The sequence below is a fragment of the Clavelina lepadiformis genome, chromosome 7, assembly GCF_947623445.1.
Source record: "Clavelina lepadiformis chromosome 7, kaClaLepa1.1, whole genome shotgun sequence".
In the NCBI taxonomy this organism is placed as follows: Eukaryota; Metazoa; Chordata; class Ascidiacea; order Aplousobranchia; family Clavelinidae; genus Clavelina; species Clavelina lepadiformis.
Genome location: NC_135246.1, coordinates 11,810,480 through 11,828,599, shown reverse-complemented (window position 1 = coordinate 11,828,599; position 18,120 = coordinate 11,810,480). Strand labels below are relative to the sequence as shown.

The following is an 18,120-nucleotide window of genomic DNA, read 5'->3' as shown; positions in this document are numbered from 1 at the left end:
TTACCAGTTCGAGGAAAACGAAACATCAAGAAACTTATTTGTTAACTGTACCTTTTGGCCTAGTCATGTGTGTAAGTCAATTTCAAAGGCAGGGTATACGAGGAAAGACCACAAATGGTTGTGGTCGTTATTGTTAATGGAGTCCATTCCAGTGATAGCGCAAGCTGTTTAGATTATTTAGACATGACGTATTTGAGTTATATATGAGACAGCCTATAAAACCCACAAAGTCACAGTAATGTAAAAGGTACGCACAAGGCGTTAGGGATCTTGTTATTCGTTTTATAAACCATTGTTAAAAAATTATATATCAGACATAACTTTAACATGATTCTAATAGAAAGTTCCTGTATTTGTTTAGATTTTTTTGCAGATTTATCGGATAATATATAAAAAAATTTTCTTCTGTTTATTATGAACTATCCACCACAGCATTACGAAATAAATCCTCATGCTCGTCCGATTTATAGCGCTGGTATGCAAACGTTAGGTAATTACTACAAATAAGCTAACATTTCGACAAATGTGCAAACTTAAAAATGAATATGAAATTTATGTAGAATGCGTTTGCCCGGAGTTAAAACAAACAGGTTTTTGTTTTTAAGGTTTACACACAGGCTATATCAATTGTGCTATTTGAACCGGGTATGACGATACCGTAAAATATTACAGAAGCAAGTTTATTTTGAACAGATTGAACGCAAATGATCGTTGCAATTGAATCTGCATTTTCGAAGGGTGCAGATGGTCTGTTGATGGTAAAACAAGAATATCGATAGAATAATTTTAATAGATTTTTAATTTTGACCTCTAGCTCCACCTAACGTCATAGTGGCACAGCCGTCTAACAACCAGCCTCCGATAATAGTGAACAACAATCAGATCGTTCAAACGAAAACCGATTTGGCTGCCAACCCGCAGTGGTCTACATCCATGTTCGATTGTTTTCAAGATTTGCCAAGCTGTAAGTTTGCGTGTATTTAATTAATACAGTTAAGTCAATTTAAATGTATTGTTCATCCCAAAAGTTCGAAACAACATCAAACATAACGAGTTTTTAGTAGATCAATTTTGGTCACTATATACTGCAGAACAGTGTTTCTTTAGATTTTTTGCCACAGGCCCCACTTTTGTTTTCAAAAAATTGTACGCCCCACCATCAGTTACGTATTTAGGATTGCGTTTAAGGCAAGGGGCGGCCAATTGTCGATTGCCCTCTTCCTTAGTACGCTATTGAACAGATGCAGATGCATTCTCACTCAATTTCAAAGTGAAAGTTGCAAAAAGTTATTACATATTTCTTCGTTAAATTTGAATTCACACATTTCACCAAAATTTTGCCCGGCCCCACCGGTGCGTTAAGAAACACTGCTGTAGACTGTTTTGTAGTTGACATACTGAGTATATATGGGACTTACATGAAACCATTACAGGCTGCCTAGGTTTCTTTTGTCCGCAATGTTTGGGCTGTTGGATTGCTGCTAGATATAATGAAACTTGTTGCTTGGGTTGGTTTGGTCCAGCGACGCTGGTTGCCCTTAGAACGAAGATCAGAGCTGACAATAAAATACGGGTAAATATAAGTAATTACTAGGGCAACCAAAAGTCAATATGGTCAATTTTTTTTTACCTGCTCAGAATGCTATGAAACAAGCACAAAACAAGTTTCAGCTTTGTACGACGTGTGGTATAGAAGTTATTAGGTCAGATAAAGTCAAAATGTTACGTTAGGTCAAAATACGGTCAAATTGTTTCGTTAGGTCTTTTTTTTAGGTCAAAATCTATTAAACTTGTAATTTTGTAACCATTTTGTAATATTATTCTTCCGTTTTTCTCTTTTCTTGTACCGCAAACAATTCCAGTCCCGCAAATTTTACTTAGAACCAAAGCCACAAAGAGAGGGAAGGCTTTTCAGCGCGTTTGGTGACGTCACGATGTGACGGCATTGCATTTGAAACTGCAAGTTGTCAATCTTAATACGCAGAAACGAAAAAAAAGTCAACACTAGAAAAGCATTTTGTCATTTTTAAATGCAGCTTTAGATTAGAAAGTTGTTGTAGACAGTGTAGAGACTATCAGTATAGCGTTTTTCAAAATGAGGTCAAAATTTAAACGTTTTAGGTCAAAATAAGGTCAAAATTTAAACTTTTTAGGTCAAAATAAGGTCAATATTTAAACTTTTTAGGTCAAAATGAGGTCAAAATTTACAAATTTTAAGGTCAAAATTTAAAATTTTTAGGTCAAAAAACTGGTTGCCCTAGTAATTACACTATACCGTGTTCTCATTTTCTACTTGTAGAGCGGGGAACGTCTTGCCATATGAAATGGAATTAGCTCCGTGTCTGCAGGCCTAACTAGTTTTGTAGTCTTGTTTGCAACTATTAGTGAACGTTTAGCTTAGGTATTCGCTTATTAAACAGGGAACGATTTGTGATGATTGCATATGCATGTCCTTCTGTCAACAGTTGACTCTTTGTCAAATGGCCAGGGAGCTCAACCACAAGGGATATGTTTAAAATTAAGAATGATTTTTTGTTGCAAAATGTCATTAATTTTCATGTACTAATATCATTTGCCTACAAACCTCTGTGTTGCTTGCCATTGATTTCAAATAATTTTGCGAATAAACTCTATTTGCTATGGGTCAGTCAGTCATTACAGTCATTTTAGGCGTGGATTTGACTTTGTGATAATAAGGGCATATTATAGTATACAGATCGAATACAGTGTAGATTTCTTGTTTTCGGAAATCTGCTTTGCGAAGCATAACATTGCGTATCGATAACTTCCTGTTTTCTGTTTTAAGTCGTGACATAAATGTCGTGCCTGCCTATCCTGCGTTTAATATACACAGTTGTTCAATGCATACAGTCTACTAAGAAAATAACTGTAACATGGACGTCTTTATGCTGTTGCTGTGTCAATGTTCTGTTCAAATGTATTAGTTCAAAGAAGTTTCAATATAATCAGTATATACAGTTGTCATTCCTGTGTAACCATTGCTGAATTCAATTTGAAGAAGTTCAGTGTCAAGTTAGACAACTTTGTTGTCATCTTCACAAGACAATAAGCCGTTTAGGTGAACAATTAAGTCTGAGGGTGAGAAAAGCGGACAACGACCTTATGAGACTCATATATCATCAACCGCAATAAACATTTCAACAACTACTTATTGTAGCGAAGTGGGTCAAACGCTCAAGTTCAGGTGCTATATACCCACTGTTCGTTACAAGGCTATACTGGCTAGCATATTATTTTTCGTTCTCCTACAAACAATGACGGAAAATAAACAATATAATACGACCCTGTCTCTGTCTAAATTACTAAGAAACTACTTGACGTCACCAATTGCAGGGTGTTACTCAAAAACAGCAGGCTGCAATTGATAACGTCACGAGAAAATTTTAACATGTTCTCAGTTAAAACTGCGATTGCATACTACTCCCTTTGTAAGCTAATCGCAACAATTAACGGAAATGCAGAAATATCTTTGGAGTAAGCTGCTGTTGATGCATGCGCACTGCCTCTGGAAGCAACAGCAACTTATCTCAAACGGCATTGAAGGAATTATGAAGCATGAAGCGCGTTGTTGAAGGCACGTGCAGGAAATAACACGATTCATGAAGTTAGTGGATATTTCAACGTTTGTTGGTCACGCAGCCTGATGTTAAAGATAGGCGGTTAGGATAAGAGATAGGCCATGCTCAAAGTTGATTTTAGCTATTTAAGATTTTATTGGAGTTAGATTTAGATTAGAAGGTAGATTTAGGTTAAGTTTAGGTTACTGTGTTATAATATTTAATTTAGATTAAAAAAAAACTTTGAAAAATAGCTTTGAACGCACAATTTTTCCGCTGAAACAGTGGCAGCTTTTCATAAACGATGTACTAGTGCTCCTCAGGTTTCTGCTTAAACGTTCACTATCCACGATTACATAGCGAATGGCAAAGCCTTCAGGCATTAATAATAACCATAACCACTTGCCTCTTTCAGATCGTTAGTTTCGTGCACTACGTGATCTTATTGGCACGGTATAGTCACACCTTCCACTGACGTAGTTGTTGTAACACCTGCTTAGGCCAGAGCAAAGCAAACAACATTACCGTATATAATCATTCGTTCTGCGCAAGCTGTGTGTTTAATTCGAAAAGATGTCGAAGCTGGTGGAATGTGTACCAAACTTTTCTGAAGGATGCAATACGCAGGTAAAAATACTATTTGTGTATTATAGAAGTATAATCAACATTATTAGCGAACGTTTTAGTACAATGAACGCAGCACTATACAATATACGTACACTGTACAATTTAACTCCAATACAACAGTGTATTGTACACTAATTTAATGGCTGCTACTATTTCACCGGTAAAAATCGTACGCTCGAAGCTATTTTTCACAGTTTCTTATTAACCTTACTTAAATGTTATAACATAGAAACTTGAACCTAACCTAAATTTATCTTCTAATCAACATCTAACTCCAATAAAACCTTAAATAGCTAAAATCAACTTTTTGCATACCCAACCTATCCGCCTGTCTTTAGCAACAGGCTGCGTGACCTACATACGTTGAAATAGCCAATTCAAAATGGATTAGCTGTTGAGATGATAGGTAGAGAACAACAGTGTATTTCTTTGTAATGAGATAGTGGTGCTGTTTATGCAAAGGTGATTGAAGCAATAGCAAGCAGCATTCGAAATACGAGTGGATGCAACCTACTGAACTTTGAACCCGGCGAATCAACCAACCGTACTGTTTACACATTTGTTGGAAACCCAAGCGCGGTTGTCGAAGGTGCCATCAATGCCGCGCATGTTGCATACAAGCTTATAGACATGGTCAAGCACAAGGGTATACTACTTATACAACCTTTTTTCACTGTAAAGCACCTATTATAAATTAGCCTGCCACTATTTTTCCGAACAAAATTGTGCGTTCGAAGCTATTTTTCACAGTTCCTTGTTAACCTAACTTAAATGTTATAACATAGTAACTTAAACCTAACCTAAATCTACCTTCTAATCTAAATCTAACTACAACAAATCCTTAAATAGATAAAATAATCTTTTTGCATACCCATTCTTCTAACTTAACTGCCTATCTTTAACAACAGGCTTCGTGACCTTCATACGGTGAAATGGCCACTTTGTATAAATTAATCTACTACTGTTTGCCTCTTATACAAGCTCAATTAGTCTTATGTAACTGTTTTGTTGTAGCCTTCTTTTGAAGCTTTGTCGAAGCATCTTCTTTTATGTTATTCAGTAAACGTATCTTTTTTTTTTAAGTTATACGTCCAAGATTCAAAGGTTGCTTTCAAATAATATGAACAGCTGATAATTTCTTTGCGTAGGAGAACATCCACGATTCGGTGCATTGGATGTCTGTCCATTTATCCCTGTCCGAGGAGTGACGATGGAAGATTGTATCCAATGTGCTGAAAAATGTGCTGACAGACTTGCCAAAGAACTTCTAATACCGGGTATGCACTTGCTGTTTTCTGTATCATTTTTGTTTGAGGTTTTGTTCTTCAAATCAAATGATATTAAATTGAATTGTTAACGCCACAAGAACTAAAGCAGGGGTGTCCAACCTTTTTGGCCAAAGGGCCACATGTGATTTACGAATGATTGCGTGGGCCACTTGAGTGTTTACTGCTAATTTCTAATTAAACCCTCACACCAAAATTCTAATCTTAGAAACTCGTATTATCCTCTTTTACAATTATAAGAACAATAAACATACGAAGATATAGTAAAGTCAACAAAGTTTCTACTACACGTCGACATTTCAATGTGAAGTTTGGCACTGTTTTTCTCTAACAAGTTTGGCAATACTTGGTGAGATGGACGATGTAGCAATGCGAAGTAAGTTTTCCATATGGCTGTCAGAAATTAGTAAAAAGACAGTAAATGCCAATTTCTCGGAATGTAAGCGGGCCATTCGGAACCTTCCCGCGGGCCAAATGTGGCCCGTGGGGCACGGGTTGGACAGTTGGACACTCCTGAACTGAAGTAATCACGTTTACTGTAGTCGTTCCACCACTCGAAGTTGGTGACGATTTCCGTGGTCATAGCCGCACACAGAGTCATACTTTCATAGCTTCGGCGATGGGATTATAGTAGTTACCCAACACGTATAGGCTGTGTAAATTATACGGCATACTTCGTATGGAATTTACAGTTATCACATGACTATTCTTGCAGTGTATTTATATGGATTTTCTGCAACTACCGACCGAAGGAAGGTTCTTTCTAATATAAGAGCCGGTGAATACGAAAACTTGCCGACGAAGATCCAGGTGAAATCATGGATTTTTTGTTTTTTCTTTGTTCAAACATGATTGTTTGTAATGTTTCATTAAAATATTAGGACTGGTATCTTGCAGGAACCAGCTTGGAAACCGGATTATGGACCGACTACGTTTGTTCCGCATTGGGGCGCTACCGCGGTTGGAGCTCGCAATGTTTTAATCGCTTACAACATCAATCTAATCTCAACAAAGGAGCAGGCTCATAAGATTGCTTTAAACATAAGGGAATCGGGTAGAGGTCCATCACAGGTAACTGATTCACGTTCTTATAATAAATTTCTATAACGAGTACATTACAACATGCATTGTGCAATTTTCCGTGTGAACGGTCGCACTGAAATTGGCATGCGGTGCTTTAAATATTACAGCGAGGAAGGCTAAAATGCGTTCAAGCGATTGGTTGGGGACTGGAAGAACATAATTTAGCCCAGGTTTCGGTCAACATTACCGACTGTCAAGCGACTAAAATTCACCAGGTGTACGAAGAAGTTTGCAAAGATGCCCAAGTAAAAATTCATTGTATAAGTTATAGTTCACTCGTAAATCATACCTCACAAAAGGCATACTCGGCAATGCCGCATACTCCGTGCTATACCAATATGTCCGGTTTTGATATAGGACTTGAACCTTCCCGTGGTTGGTTCGGAAATCATAGGATTGGTGCCTTTGCAAGAAATACTCGATGCTGCTAATTTCTACGTAAAAAGAGATAACCTGTTTGTTTTGGATGAAAAGTCCAAGGTTCAACTTGTCACACACAAGCTTGGACTTTCACAACTAAACCACTTCGATGCGGAAAAGAGGATCATTGAGTAAGAGCTGGAATAGTTTGACGAAAGAACCTAAAATCTGTTATTTTCTAAAGAGATTAAGCAGATTATTTAATCCCCCAAGCGGTTACAGTGTAGCCTATTAGCCGTTTATGATAATAGGTTAATTTTACACCTCGTACAATTGAACCTTTAGTCGCCGTTTTTTGTAGATACATGATTCCTAAAGATGCATCCCTGACATCACTTCCGTTAAGCGAGTTTATTACATCAGTTGCAAGTCGTAAGCCCACTCCTGGTGGTGGAAGCGTATCTGCTGCAGTAGCCGCAATGGTGAAGCTCAAAATCATGTGACAAACAAAGGCTATTATTGCTATAATACGTAGGTAATCATTATTGCTTTTGCTTAGGGTGCTGCCCTTTGCACTATGGCCGGTCAGATGACGTACGGTAGAAAAAAATGGGAAGAATTTGAAACCATGACACGTCAAAACATACCAACGACGTATAAATCAATGATGGAAAATCTTCCACTGATAGATGGAGACGCAAACGCTTTTGACTCATATATAAAAGCTTTGAAGTTACCAGCAATCAATGAAGAAGAGGCGAAAAGGCACGACAATGTTTATTTGTAACGACTTGCATGCAAATCAAAACAATCAGGGAAATTTTAATCCGTACCTATAACTGTAGAAAAGACGAAGCAAAACAAGAAGGGATGTTGGAGGCAATTAAAGTTCCCATGCAAGTCATTTCTAATGCAAATACTGCCTGGGATTCTATTCGAGAGTTAGCTGCTATTGTCAATATGCAATGTCTGTCAGATATTCAGGTACCAATATAATAACACTCGAATTATAAGTTTTAAAATTGACAAATAATGCAACTGTCCGACTGATATGTGTGATCCTATTTCTTCAAAAAGGTGGGAGCCAAATGCTTGGAAACTGGCGTCTGGGGAGCTTACCAAAACGTCTTGATAAATTTGCCTAAGATCAACGACGAGAATCTTCGTGAAAAGGTGACAAATAGTTTTAAATGTACAAAGTGTTGTGCGATAAAAAAAGTGTTAACTCAATGCTTGTCCATATGTTAGAGAAACATTTTCACAAATTATAATCATTTCCTAGCTTCGAACCGAAGCGGAAGCTGCCGTTCGACTTGCAGAAGACAAATGCGCTGAAGTGTTGAACATTTTGAAAGAGCGAATAAAATAATACAAAATCGGCAAGGAATGGAAGTTCTTACGGCCACGTTATAGCTACCTTACTATTGCACGATGAAAGTTTTATAAATAAAAATATGGAATAAAATGCTTACAATCGAATCTGTCAGTATTTACTTATATACGCCGCATGCGAAGTGACGAGCCCACACATTGCATCAGCGAAAACAAATTTATTGATAAACGTATAGAAAGCATTGCCAAGTGAAATGATGAATTAGATAAAGCTCTTAATACTGTTAGGTTTCACTGTAGGTGCTTGTGATAACCTTCTAATGAATGGCGGCATTGTGAACATTATAAAAACGTTGGCGAAAAATTTACATGTATGATGACGCACTACTCTTAAAGTCGAAACAAGTAAAAACGCTCTTTCGCTGAGACGATGAACAAATAACAAGGTTAGATTTCGATTGGACGAAGGATTGGTTTTCGGGTATGCCTCATAGAGGAGCCGGGCTCGGTTGGCTTGAAAGGGGCGAGTGCTCCGTACGGTCTTGGAATGGGAAGGTCGGTCTCGTCGTCAGGGATGTACGCATTCGGACGCGGTTCGGCAGTCGTGGTTGTGCCTCCAGGAAGCTGGTATTGTTGTTCTTCCTGCTCAATCTGATTTTAATACAATCTTGATTAGGAATATCAATTTCAAACCAAACAGTTAATTTTAAATTGTTCCAGTGAGGAGAAGAACACAGCGAAAATGAGCTTACGAATTTTGTCCAGTTTTTTTTTTGAAGAACGTAACGAAATGACGAACTTGTTTTTTTACTCACCATTATCCTGTCTGCTTCCACTATCTTCCTCTGATGCTCTCCTCTGATGATCTTCTCCCATTCCAGTGCAATATCGTCACTCGGAGCCTCGCCCTGAAGATCAAAAATCACACCACACCTCCAGCAAATGATTACACCAAGAAGCCACCATAATTTATTGATTGCCATATAATTAGGCCTATCATTATTAGGATTGCTTATCAACTTCACCTGTTCCATTCTGGTATAGCATTGCTGAAGAGATGAGTTCATCGATTTGTTCTTCTGCTGAAGTTGCATCGCTTCAGCTTGCTTCATTGCAAGCTCCGAAACCAGACTCATCATTTTACGAGTCACGTCTTTGATACGGGATTGAAAACCGTTCACCTTTGAAGAAAAATGTAACTGTTGTCATCGGATTAAAATGAATCGGTTCAAATAGATACCGTTCTACAAACGCATATGATACCTTCCATTGTAAACAAAATACTGAATTTAGTTTGCAACCAACTTTTTTAGCCAACGTAAGCGAATCATTCTTGCCGATGTCAACTTTGCTCCTGATGCGTTCGGCCAACCTGATGGCTTGCTCAAAAACAAGGTCACGCTCCAGTAGATTTTCCTCCTTCTCGGACAATCGAATCTCGAGCTGATGAATACAAAAGTCGAGATTAGATATAAAATCAAAATAAAACGCGATTACAAATTGCGTTTACATTTTCGATCATAACTCGCAATTCCGTTGGGCTTGGATCTTTTCCCTGAAGGAGACGGACACGGCCTGGTCTGTCTGGATCCTCTAATTCTTTTTCCAGATCTTTCATTCTATCTTGGCATTGAGAAAGCTAAAATAGGAAGGCATCACAAATTATTCACAAAGTCGTTGGGCATTTAAGTGATAAAAGTGTTATAGTTGAGTTTGGAACTTAATATCTTTTACCTGTATCTGAAGCGTTACAAGTTCATCGTTGAGATGCTTGATATTTGGTTTGTTTTTCCTACCAAGATTAATTTGACGTTGTTCTTCTGCGAGCTGCATTCGCAGGAACCTGGATAGTTCATAAAAAGTAGCAAAAGTAGCGTTAAGCATAAAAACGTGAAAGAAAGCCTTACTGACTAAGCTCAAATTTTTCACCAAGAATTACCTCGTTTCTTCTTCCATGGCTTGTATGGAAACATCACCATTCCGTATCATGGTCTCCTGGATGTTGAACTTCTCATAGAAAATGCAAACTTCCTCCTCACGCTCCACAAGTTGGACACCTCTGTTACAAAATGGCTCATTGAGGATATAAATATGACATAATTTTATAGCAATATTGTTTTATTATATTTCGATAGATATATGGCACAACGTAGTGCAGTTTCCGTACCTGTCATTTCTGTGTTGTACTGCTGTTTCATATTTCTTTCGAAGTTGCACCATCCCTTCCTCAGCCTGGTTGTTGAGTGTGTTCAACTTTCCAATCTGCATTTTCAGTTGTTCCCTTTTCTCATTTAGTTCACTTTCCAGTGCTATTGCTTTAGCGCGCTCATTACGAAGTGAATCACGGAGCACCAGTGAGTTCATATTTTTCAAACGTGCTTTTTGGAGATTTCTAAAAGTCACAACACAATTATGACGTTTATCATCCATATAACTAAGACTTTGTCTTTCCTTATACTGACGTTATCGTATATACTTTGAATGTTATGTTAAAAAGGATGAAATAAAAATTGTGGATGATTTAAGTCTAGTTGACTACAGCAATCAACAAACTTTTCAATATTTGTGACTGTTGTTCTTAAAATTTCAATTTCATTTGCAAGAATTTTAATTTTTTCTTTCATTTCTGCAGACTTTTGTGTGCTAGCTTGAATTTGATTCACACATTTATTTCTTTCGTTCTGAAAAAAAAGCAGAAAATTTATTGCCGTAAAATTTTAGTTTAAAGATCATTGAACCGGAAAGTGCTTTCACCTTTATTATATCATAAAGCTTGGCAAACTCTTGAAGACGCAATTGAACTTCAATATTCTTCTTCTTGTGATCGTTAATTGAAAGTTGCTTGCCCTTAAGTTCTTGTTCTGCTCTATGGAATCTTTGCTAAAAAGTAAATGAGTAAAAACATATTACTCAAGATGAAACCTAAATGAACCTGAATCTTACGATTTATTCCATTGGTATTTTATGAAACTCACCTCAGCTTTCATGTAATCCCTTGACTTTTGCTCCCTTTCATCTGCTTTGATTTGGGCAATTCGTGTTAGCTCAGCAACTTTTGCTCTCAGCTCTTCCTGCTCTTTAATGAGCCTCTCCTCCTCCAAAATGCAATCTTCTACTTTCACTTGCTCCACAGAAGTCAGCGAATTCTTAACGAATAAAAGTTCTCAAAATTTAAAAGTTGTTTTCTTAGGTACATAACCGTTATCATAATAATTCCTCCAAGGAGTTTGTTTTAGCGGTGGGGTTCTGGTATCCATCAATTATAAATTAGATATTTAGAAATAACTCAGACACCTGTTGGCCGAGTTTGCGCTTAGCCTCATCCACTTCTGCTTGTATTTGTTTTCGTTTTTCATACAAGCCATCATCTTTTGGGAACAAGTCAGCCTGAAAGATAACAAGATTGTTGTCCAAATACAAAACTTCTAGTTCTAAATGGCACATAACTACATTGTGTACAGATAATTATTATATACATCTGTCACCTGATCTTTCACTTTTTCGAATATGGTTTGCTGGTGAGAGAGAGCATCTGTGGCAACCTTTAGCTGCTGCTCAAGCTTCTTCAATTGTCTCAGATCTCGATCCTTCTCTCTTTGCTTTCTTGTTAGTGTGTCATGGCCTGTTTTCTTCTCAAGCTGTGTGTGGCGCAGAGACAGGTCAAGAGACGCTCTGTAATCGGTTCAGCAAGACATTGAAAAATATTCACACCATACAAAAACAGGAATAACTTTGTAGAAGCTCACCTGTCTCCGATAAGGACAGCCTCTCTTTCTTTTTCAAAATCAAAGTCTCTCATCAATTTATCGTATTCCCGTTCTTTGCCTTCCAGCAGAGTTCTCTGGTAATCAAGTTCTTCCTCCACCTAAAGAAGAACAGAAATATTTGAAAAGAGTTCAAGCTGCATTCAATTCATCTGACTTCGGTTAGGCTTCCATTCGCATATGATTGCATTACTTGATTTTAAAGACAAAATAAAAATTTTTTTAAACTAAATTTTAATAACACTGTCCAACCTCTCTTTTTTCATCTTCTATTAGGTACCTCTTTCCCTCAATGACCTTCATTTCCGATTCCAGGCTTTTACATGTTCCATTTAACTCATTCAACTCCTTGCTTATTTCTCTGGAAGGAAAATGAAAAAATGTGTATGTTGAATGTACGTAAGCATGCACTGTGTTGAATATGCAACCTATCCGACCATCCGCAAAATATCAAAAAATGTTGGCTTGGTAGAGTGGGGTTAAAGTGCCCCACTTGCAATTATAAGAACCGAGTTTGATGCTCTGTGACGCTATGCCATCATTGTAATGCTCTTGGGCAAGACATTAATAACACTTAATTTTACACAGGAACAAATACTGAATATTCTAATTATTCCATAAATGGATTTTCAACGAACGATTAAAGGTTTGAAATATAGGTTCTCGCTTTTAATCCATTTATGTTAAGTATGGTGGCATACATTTTTTGTTTGTGAATTTTGTCAATTTCCTTCGAAGTTTGTGTTGGTATTCCATGAATTTGAACCAAGCTGTTTTTCAAGTTCTCTTGCTCTTCTATACGACCTTCAAGTTCCTTTAAGTCCATGGTATTTTGTCTTTGTTTTGTTTCTAAGTCTTCCTAAATATATACAGGTATGTTAGTTTTGTGGCGCTTATTAACACCTCAAAACATTTTATACTCAACCAAATAGTCATTAGATACTTGAACTGGGATTAACGTGTGGATTTTATTTAGTATAACCCACAATCTTTTGTATTATCGTTTAGCTCTAAAGTTGTAGTCACCAAGTGCCACAGTTACAAAATATCCCTTACCCTTAAATTTTTCAGTTCAATGATACGTTGAGCATTTTCCTTTTTAGTTTGTTCTGATTGGTTTTCAATTTCTCTCTTTTTTGTTTCAATCTCATCCTGTTTTGGGATGCGCTCGTATTCTCTCTTCAATAAGCGCAACTCTTCTTCAAGACTAGAAGTTTAAAGGCAAGAAAATAACAACTTTTTATATAGAGGGATGTATGAAGAAAAAATAGCTTCAAGGATTCACAAACCATTACAAATTATTAATATACATCGTAGTGCTAGAAGTTTTAGCAAAATAGGAAATGTTTAGGTCTTAAATATTAACTTACGAATCAATCTTGTAATGTAATTCATATTCCCTTTCTTCGATTTGTTGTATGTCATTGTGTCGTTTTAACAGCTCTTGCCTTATTTTACCAACTTCACTGTCAATATTCTCAGGAAAATGATCGGCCTTCATGTACATGAATAAAATGCAAAGTAGGTATTTGCATAGTACATAGTTTGTATAAAATTTGTAATGATGTATTTTTCTATGTCAGTGTTTCCCAACCAGTGTGCCATAACACAAAAGGTTGCCACCAGATTGGATATAGGTGCCGCAACATTTCATTCAAAACAAAGGATTTGCAGCGTGATCGTTTAATCACAAACAAATTTGTTTTAACAATTTCATTTTCTTTTAAAAACTCGGATGTAGACCTTTTCACATTATCGGTAATCAGCTTGTCCAAAAACAATGCAAAAATCAGAAATTGGTAAGCAATTTATGGTGTTGTTTGTGATTTTTTTTTACTAAAAAAGGGTGCCGTGAACAAAAAAAGGCTAGGAACCACTAATCTAATATATACATTTAGGTGGTGCAATAAACAAGTTAGAAACAATGTAACATCAAATTACTTTTAGACAAAGGCTTTCTGAAAATAATACTTGCTTGTGCTGTAATTTGTTTTAAAACTACTTATAGAACAAAACTTTAAGGAAATTACCTTTTCTAGTTCTTGTCTTTGCTTTTCAAGCTCAACTGTAAAGTTTTTAGCATCTTGTAAAAGTTTACTCTCTGATTCACGTGTCCTATTCATTTTAAAAGCTGTCATGTATTAAGCACAAAATACCATACAATAATTTGTCATAAACATATACTGGGAAAGATGGATTAGTGTACAGGCACTATTCAGTTATTATTCAACACATATTTCATGCATGATGCCTGTCAGTACATACGATCTCAACATATCATGAATGGAGGAATATTTTGCTTTAAGTTCAGCCATCCTTGTTCCAGTTATCTTGCCAGCATCAAACAACTAAAAACAAAAGACAATCATGGTATAGTCAAGATAGTTCATAACAGAAACTAGAAAAGTGGGGAAACTATACATTGTTTTAATTGTCAATCTCTCAGCTTTAAAATTTTGACAAAAATGTTTATAAAATGTGTACAATGTAGTACAAACAAGTCCAGGTGGTTGCAGACTGATTTATCAGGTCTGATAAACTGATATCAAGGCCAATCAATCAAAAAAAATTTCGCCATTGCATGTTTGATTTCTGCAACAATTTGATCTTTACAAATTCGTGCAAACAAATTATTGAAATTTATGTCAACAGTCAAGCCTCGTTTATTTTACCTTTAAAAAAATAACAGAATCGTTCCTATCCCATATTAAACTGCTACAAATGAATTTTTTCCCATGCATTCCACCGTTTGATCAAGAAACCCAGCTGTCTGACTCTGACATGGTAGTTTAGGAATGAATACACCAAATTAATGGAAAAAATGCTAAACCAGATTATGACAGGTGTGACAAGACAACTTACTCAAGTTTTCATACTTGTCACACTTTAATGTGTGTCTTATGTGCAGTCATTGATCAATTTTTTAAATTCTTTGACTTGTTATTTTTGCTGTAATAGGATATTTTTGCACATCTTAAACTAGATGGCAATTTTATCTATTTTATTTTGGGTGGACCAAATACGGCAAGTTCTACTATATTCAGCTCATCGTAACGGCCTGTAAAGAATTTTACATTTTTCCAATTTTGATTATCCACCTGACTGGAAAACACGGTAGCTTTTACCTAAAAATTGTGCAGTAAAATGCAAAAAAATTGTCAAGATGGTTAAAACTGATACCTTAAATCAGGGATGTCAAACTCAATCGCACCAGGGGCCAAAACTCAAAACTTATTTAACGCCGCGGGCCGTATAAGGATAAAACTTGATAGAACGTTTCGTGACACGAGTACATGAATTGGAACAGGCAGCGAAACAACACCAAATTTTTGATGTTTTTGACGATTTTTGACTGGGATATTTTTGATTATTTCTCTCTTACATCATTATGTTTCATTCATACTCTTGCAAAAGCATTAAAGAATTAACAAACAATACAAAAAAAGCAGCCCAGATTACAAGCATTAGAATAAATCGATTTGTTCTATTGTATAATGGGGCAACTGTTGTGCTGCTGTATTGTGCGATTTGTTATAATCTTGTTTCTTGCTTGAAAAAAGTAAGTTATACTGTACAATGATCTCGTGGGCCAGAAATAGTTCAATGAATAAAATAGCATTGCGGGCCAAGTTTTATTGTAAAGCGGGCCGGATGTGGCCCGCGGGCCGGGAGTTTGACACGTATGCCTTAAATCTTTCTTTATTAATTACAAACCATCATTCAAGCAGCCAACTTTGTCTGGTTTGTTTCTCATTAATTGGTATTGAACATGTTAAAGTTGTCTTGTGCGTGTATGTGCCACGCTTTCCACTGTGGATTATCCAGATGGTATCTCACTACAGCGACCATTTGCAATGAAACAAAAAAGTTCTGAATAACAAAGTCTGACTGTAGTAATAAACAGTGCATTTTCCTGTGCATGAAAGTCTGTTTTGTGCTGCGACCTAGCTGCCACACCTTACCAAAGCAGAACCAATAAGACTTAGTTAGTCAAGAAAAAGAAAGGAAAATAGAGTATGCTTTCATTGTAAAAAAAATTCAGAACATACTCTAAATGCTCTACATTCTACAGCGGAGTTGTCAAAATCAAACTGCAGGTAGGGGAACATTGAAAAGTTCGAGTAAGATGCGAGCTGCATCAACATATCAAACATGGGCTCAGCCAAGTTATTTCAAATAGATATTCCTTATTCTCTTGTACAGCTCTGAACATTGCTATTTCATTATCTTCTAAAATTGGAATTGTACAAATCTAATGGCATTATTTTCCGTATTTTACCGAAACTAAACTAGCCATTAGGGAACAATAATGCACAAAACCTTCACAAGAAAACTTAAATTTGGCACCAGCTTAGTTGGTGTTAAACAATTTAACAAATTTACAGAATTTCAAATTACGTTACACACAGTACTTTTGCTGTTGGCCCATGCATGATAAGTTCACATTGGTTATTGTGACGTTACAGTTAAATTATGCCATTGTGTGTATGCTGATGTTATAATGCTACTTGTTTGCTGCTGCTGGCTGCACTTGAAATCTTTGATAGCCGCACACGACACATGGGTTAGACACCTTTAGTTTATACTACAACAGTTAATCTTTGGTGGGTCACATGAAACAAAGCGGTGGGGAACATTTGGCCCGAAGGCCAGGAGTTTGATACATGTGCTCCACAGCATATCCTTAAACAGTGGCAAAGGCATAGTGTTTATTCTTTCTTTCAAATTCTTTCTTTGTGAGTTTTTCACAACTCTAATTTAAATACTAACCTCTTCTAAACATTGAAAAGCTGGGCTTGCTGTTACTTCAACCTGACCTTCTTCTTGACCCCGAACTGACGGTGCAAGAGCCGATATTGGTCGATTCTCGTGAGATATGTTTTCATCAGATTCATTTTCTTCCTCAACAGGCAAACTGCTGCTCATAGTTATTTAGTACGGTACCTTACCTTGACAAGATACTGACAATTTGGCTAAAAGGTACGTGCAGCACCAATAAAGCTATACTGATGTATCAAACTTGCGGCTGTATGAAGCAAAATTAATTTAACAATTCATAAAATTTTTAAATACATTATAATTGCCGTTAAAAGGACTATGGATGGAAAAAAAATAAATTTAACAAATTAAGAAAATTTTTAAATGCATAACAATTGCTGGTAAAAGAAGGATTATCTAGTTGATTGTTGAGTTAGCCTAACTTTGATGGTATAAGATAACTGCACAATCAAATTGAGGTAATAGGATTATGTAACCTATAGCCAAAAGCGCAAGTACGCCAGCCTACCAGTAAAGTAGTGATAGCAAGCGCTTTACTGACGTTTCAGTTATGTCAACGTTAGTCTCTTTAAAGTAATATATGACTCTTCGTATAAAAGTATGAATGAACGCTAAAACAGAAGCCACCGTATAAATGTACAATAAATGTTTGTAAAATCTTATCCATGCAACATCTTCCAAACTCAACAAGCAAATTAGCAGCCCATTCAGAAACAATAATGTGGGGGCCTTAGCAACCGACACTAGGGGCGCCTTTATGTAAAGATGTCTATGAACTAAGTCTTTACAAAAATCACTACTTGTGGATGACTGTTGGCCCTACTGGAAAGCTCGTTTGATGCGCAGGATTGCCGGAAAATTCGATGCACAAGGTGGAATTCTTTGCTAACTTACCGGCGCATACCGTAATTCTCATTTTGTCCTATATTCTATATTATAAGTGTTGTATGCAAATTTCAGCATTACATTTACTGGCCTATTTATCCTATGCACTGAAAGCAAACTTCTCATTAGGGATTATTAGTGTGGTATGATAATCTTTTTCCTTGGACTGAGAAAGTTTTGCACGACTCGAGCAAGCGTTGTTAATGTCTTGCCCACGAGCATTTAAACGGTAGCATCATTGGGCAGATAACACAGACCGCATTATTGCAAGCCTAGCGCTGTAACCACTTGACTACCGAGCCGACGTAGTCTTCTTTTTAAAGCGGAAAAATAAAGAGCAAGCGCTAAAATAAATTAAATTCAGGTCAAAAAGAATATTTTGGAATAATTTGGACCAAAAATTTTTAATAATATTTAGTGGATAAT

General features: G+C 36.5%; 3 protein-coding genes and 1 long non-coding RNA gene across 5 annotated transcripts; 2 read left to right on the top strand and 2 right to left on the bottom strand.

Annotated features, from left to right (window-relative positions):
- The first annotated feature begins 359 nt into the window (after window positions 1-359).
- Window positions 360-2,642, top strand: LOC143464480 (cornifelin homolog B-like). 2 transcript variants are annotated; one of them, XM_076962261.1, is made up of 4 exons: window positions 360-475; window positions 815-964; window positions 1,434-1,573; window positions 2,421-2,642. In XM_076962261.1, exons 1-4 carry the CDS (start codon window positions 415-417, stop codon window positions 2,514-2,516), a joined length of 447 nt encoding a protein of 148 aa, XP_076818376.1. In that variant the 5' UTR covers window positions 360-414; the 3' UTR covers window positions 2,517-2,642. The 2 variants fall into 2 exon arrangements, with proteins under 2 accessions (XP_076818376.1, XP_076818375.1); XM_076962260.1 differs by having other exon boundaries at window positions 360-490.
- Window positions 665-1,556, bottom strand: LOC143464481 (uncharacterized). The gene is made up of 2 exons (XR_013118511.1): window positions 1,419-1,556; window positions 665-962 (listed from the first exon to the last, which is right to left on the bottom strand). It is a non-coding gene; the product is annotated as an uncharacterized LOC143464481 (long non-coding RNA).
- A 1,364-nt stretch (window positions 2,643-4,006) lies between the features above and the next one.
- LOC143464479 (formimidoyltransferase-cyclodeaminase-like) lies at window positions 4,007-8,413 on the top strand. The gene is made up of 12 exons (XM_076962259.1): window positions 4,007-4,205; window positions 4,668-4,851; window positions 5,354-5,482; window positions 6,207-6,301; window positions 6,389-6,562; window positions 6,682-6,819; window positions 6,932-7,125; window positions 7,296-7,416; window positions 7,494-7,699; window positions 7,780-7,918; window positions 8,012-8,107; window positions 8,217-8,413. Exons 1-12 carry the CDS (start codon window positions 4,152-4,154, stop codon window positions 8,301-8,303), a joined length of 1,617 nt encoding a protein of 538 aa, XP_076818374.1. The 5' UTR covers window positions 4,007-4,151; the 3' UTR covers window positions 8,304-8,413.
- Window positions 8,414-8,469: 56 nt separating this feature from the next.
- Window positions 8,470-17,601, bottom strand: LOC143464477 (coiled-coil domain-containing protein 146-like). Its single transcript, XM_076962257.1, has 21 exons — window positions 16,801-17,601; window positions 14,296-14,378; window positions 14,061-14,145; window positions 13,401-13,525; window positions 13,087-13,237; window positions 12,732-12,889; window positions 12,283-12,391; window positions 12,013-12,131; window positions 11,752-11,938; window positions 11,561-11,653; window positions 11,242-11,412; window positions 11,021-11,146; window positions 10,820-10,947; window positions 10,434-10,658; window positions 10,206-10,325; window positions 10,001-10,109; window positions 9,777-9,905; window positions 9,572-9,709; window positions 9,292-9,447; window positions 9,082-9,174; window positions 8,470-8,917 (listed from the first exon to the last, which is right to left on the bottom strand). Exons 1-21 carry the CDS (start codon window positions 16,954-16,956, stop codon window positions 8,714-8,716), a joined length of 2,865 nt encoding a protein of 954 aa, XP_076818372.1. The 5' UTR covers window positions 16,957-17,601; the 3' UTR covers window positions 8,470-8,713.
- Window positions 17,602-18,120: the final 519 nt, after the last annotated feature.

Bases quoted from the DNA above. Each gene is read 5' to 3' on its own strand.
- LOC143464480 (XM_076962260.1), top strand. From the start codon at position 415: ATGAACTATCCACCACAGCATTACGAAATAAATCCTCATGCTCGTCCG. The intron at 965-1,433 runs GTAAGTTTGCGT...AAACCATTACAG, and splicing joins TTTTCAAGATTTGCCAAGCT to GCTGCCTAGGTTTCTTTTGT. The intron at 1,574-2,420 runs GTAAATATAAGT...CTTATTAAACAG, and splicing joins GAGCTGACAATAAAATACGG to GGAACGATTTGTGATGATTG.
- LOC143464479 (XM_076962259.1), top strand. From the start codon at position 4,152: ATGTCGAAGCTGGTGGAATGTGTACCAAACTTTTCTGAAGGATGCAAT. The intron at 4,852-5,353 runs GTATACTACTTA...TTCTTTGCGTAG, and splicing joins AGACATGGTCAAGCACAAGG to GAGAACATCCACGATTCGGT. The intron at 7,700-7,779 runs GCACGACAATGT...CTATAACTGTAG, and splicing joins AATGAAGAAGAGGCGAAAAG to AAAAGACGAAGCAAAACAAG.
- LOC143464477 (XM_076962257.1), bottom strand. From the start codon at position 16,956: ATGAGCAGCAGTTTGCCTGTTGAGGAAGAAAATGAATCTGATGAAAAC. The intron at 11,654-11,751 runs GTGACAGATGTA...GTTATCTTTCAG, and splicing joins TCGAAAAAGTGAAAGATCAG to GCTGACTTGTTCCCAAAAGA. The intron at 10,948-11,020 runs GTGAAAGCACTT...CTTTTTTTTCAG, and splicing joins AGCTTTATGATATAATAAAG to AACGAAAGAAATAAATGTGT.